The sequence below is a fragment of the Rhinopithecus bieti genome, unplaced genomic scaffold (assembly GCF_001698545.2).
Source record: "Rhinopithecus bieti isolate Rb0 unplaced genomic scaffold, ASM169854v2 scaffold_26170, whole genome shotgun sequence".
In the NCBI taxonomy this organism is placed as follows: Eukaryota; Metazoa; Chordata; class Mammalia; order Primates; family Cercopithecidae; genus Rhinopithecus; species Rhinopithecus bieti.
Genome location: NW_016852536.1, coordinates 1 through 2,571, shown reverse-complemented (window position 1 = coordinate 2,571; position 2,571 = coordinate 1). Strand labels below are relative to the sequence as shown.

General features: G+C 62.9%; 1 protein-coding gene across 1 annotated transcript; it reads right to left on the bottom strand.

The window, feature by feature from the left end:
* Positions 1-5: 5 nt before the first annotated feature.
* LOC108525244 (relA-associated inhibitor) lies at positions 6-2,537 on the bottom strand (the record flags this gene model as incomplete). The annotated part of the gene is made up of 5 exons (XM_017866280.1): positions 6-326; positions 594-685; positions 764-862; positions 964-1,477; positions 2,360-2,537. Coding segments are annotated over 5 exons (1,204 nt in total), but the record flags the coding sequence as incomplete, so codon positions are not given.
* Between the last annotated feature and the right edge of the window lie 34 nt (positions 2,538-2,571).

Sequence of the window (2,571 nt, the reverse complement as noted above, 5' to 3'; positions counted from 1 at the left end):
GGCTGGGGAGGCAGCTTAGGCAGGGGTGCTCTGGTGAAGAGGGGGGACCCAGGGAGCATGGCGCGGCTGGCTCCGTGCTCCCAGAAGGCATTCTGCAGCTTGAAGATCATGCTGAGGGGAATGGGACGCTGGCGCGGGGCCCCGCGGGGCTGGGGACTGGAGGGGGGCATGGGGATGCGGCTGACGGGCTGCCAGCTGCGAGGCAAAGTGCCTGACGGCCCCGCGGAGCCCAGCGAGCGGCGGTAGCTGCCCGTGTCGGAACGCCGGTCGCTGGCCAGAGGAGAGACCTTGTAATTGCGCGGCAGGGTGGCGCTGGTGAGGTTGTCCTGGGGAAGAGGGAAGGGAGAAGGGGATCGGTTGAGAGAGGGAAGGTGGAGGGGAGGGAGGGAGAGGAGGTGAGGGAAGCCCTGGGAGTGAGGGAGAAGAAAGGGTGAGGAAGGGGCAGAAACCCGGCTCAGTGAAGGGAGAGCGTGGGAAAGGGCGCTGAGACCCAGATCGCAGCCACCAGAGAGAGACTGGCCGTGACCCCGCTCCCCGACCCGGCTCCTCCTCGACCTTCCCCCGCCTCTCCTCCCCAGGCGTCGCCTCCTCACCTTGCCGGTGGCCCCCAGTCCATCCAGGCTGCTCTCCCTCCAAGGCAACAACTGCAGGCTCGGCGAGGCGGGCCGGGCGAAGACATCCAGGCCTATGGGGCGAGAATCGTCAGGGTCTGGGGGACTGCCTCTCCTCTAGGTCCTCCACTCCCCGGGCCTCCACCACTCACGTTCATAGCTCGCTGTCTGCGAAGGCTTCTTCTCGTACGCCACGTCCAGGTCAGACTCGTTCCAGGCTTTCGGGGGCCGCCGGCGCAGTGTCAGGTCGTCTGGGGAGAAGTTTCCAGTGAGGATGAGATGGGAGGGGTGGCGAGCCCCGGATCCCTCCTCCCGCTTCGACCCCAGGTCGAAGTCGGGCCCCCGGGTTCACCTTGTGCGCGCAGAGGCGGGGCGAAGGCGCTACCGCCCGAGCCTAGCAGGGAGCTCCCGAAGGCGGACGCTGGCGCGTCGTAGGCGGTGGCAGGGGGGCGCGGTGAAGGCCCGCGCTCTGGGAAGAAGGCCTGGGGCCCCTCCGCCAGGGGGCTGCCGCGGGGGGAGCCTGCGCGGCCCAGGAAGTCGAAAGGCGTGGGAGGACCCTGCTGGCGGAGCGGGCCTGGCCCGGGCCGCGGGGAGGGCGCACGGCCAAGGGAGCTGCCTGAGCCATCGAAGGCGCGGGGTCGGGGCGAGGGCGCGCGGTCCAAGCTGCCGTAGGCGTCCGGCTGCAGGTAGAGCGGAGTGCGTGGTGACGACGGCCGGCCCTTGGAGGACAGCGGGCTGTAGGGGTGCAGGGTTGGGGCACTCTCTGATCGTCCGAACGGGGTGTCTGCGCCATCGGCGGCCGCCTTCCGGGGGGACCCTCGGCTGCCAAAGGGCTCAGGGATCGAGCTGGAGCTGTACCGGGGAGGCTGTGGGGAGGCCAGAACATTGAGGGATGGATCAAAGAAGACATTAGTGGAAGGGTTGGTGTGTCTGAGGGGGTGTCAAGAGGGATCACTGGAGGTCAACCCAGAGGAGGCCGACCGACGATGGAAATTCAGGCACAGAGAGCTCAGGTGAGGAGTGGTGGGGAGACAGCCGTGGCTAGCCCATTACGCTATGTCGCCTTTATGCCGCTTAGGTAAACGTCTGTTTCCTTCCGATGGTCCTGTTACATGTCCACCTCCACTGGTTTCTTTCTTTTCTTTTCTTTCTTTTCTTTCTTTCTTTCTTTCTTTCTTTCTTTCTTTCTTTCTTTCTTTATTTCTTTCTTTCTCTTTATTCCTTCCTTCCTTCCTCTCTCTCTCTCTCTCTCTTTTTTTTTTCTTTCCTTGGCTCACTGCAGCCTCGACCTCCCTGACTTAGTGTGATCCTCCCACCTCAGCCTCCTGAGTAGCTGGGATTACAGGCACGCACCACCACACCAGGCTAACTTTTGTATTTTTAGTAGCTACAGGGTTTCGCCATGTTAGCCAGGTTGGTCTTGAACTCCTGACCTCAAGTGATCCGCCTGCCTCCCAAAGTGCTGAGATTACAGGCGTGAGCCACCATGCCCGGCCAGATTTTTAAAAAATTATTTGTAGAGGCTGGTCTCGAACTCTTAGGCTCAAGCAATTCTCTCGCCTCGGCCTTCCAAAATGTTGGGATTCCAGGCCTGAGCCATCGCGCCTGGCCTGGTCCCCTTTTTTCAAGTTCCCTTGAAGAGCCCACAACCTGCGTAACTATGGGGCAATCTTGCCTGAAATCCAGGCCTCTGGTCTGGGGTCTGGAGAGAAGCTGGCTTTGGAGGTCAAGACGGGAACCAGGCTTACCCTAGAAGGGGGTCCGGCTTGCGGGCCAGGAGGCGCGGGAGAGTCTGACCACAGCGACTCCAGCTGCTTGGTCAGTTCATCCACCTTGGCCGCCGCCGTGTCCAGCTCCATCTGCTTCAGATCCATGTGTTTCATGGCCAGCGCTGGGGAGGCAGGAGTGGAGGTAAGGACCAGGCCTCCTGGCAGGGGCCGGCCTCAGCACCACCCACCCC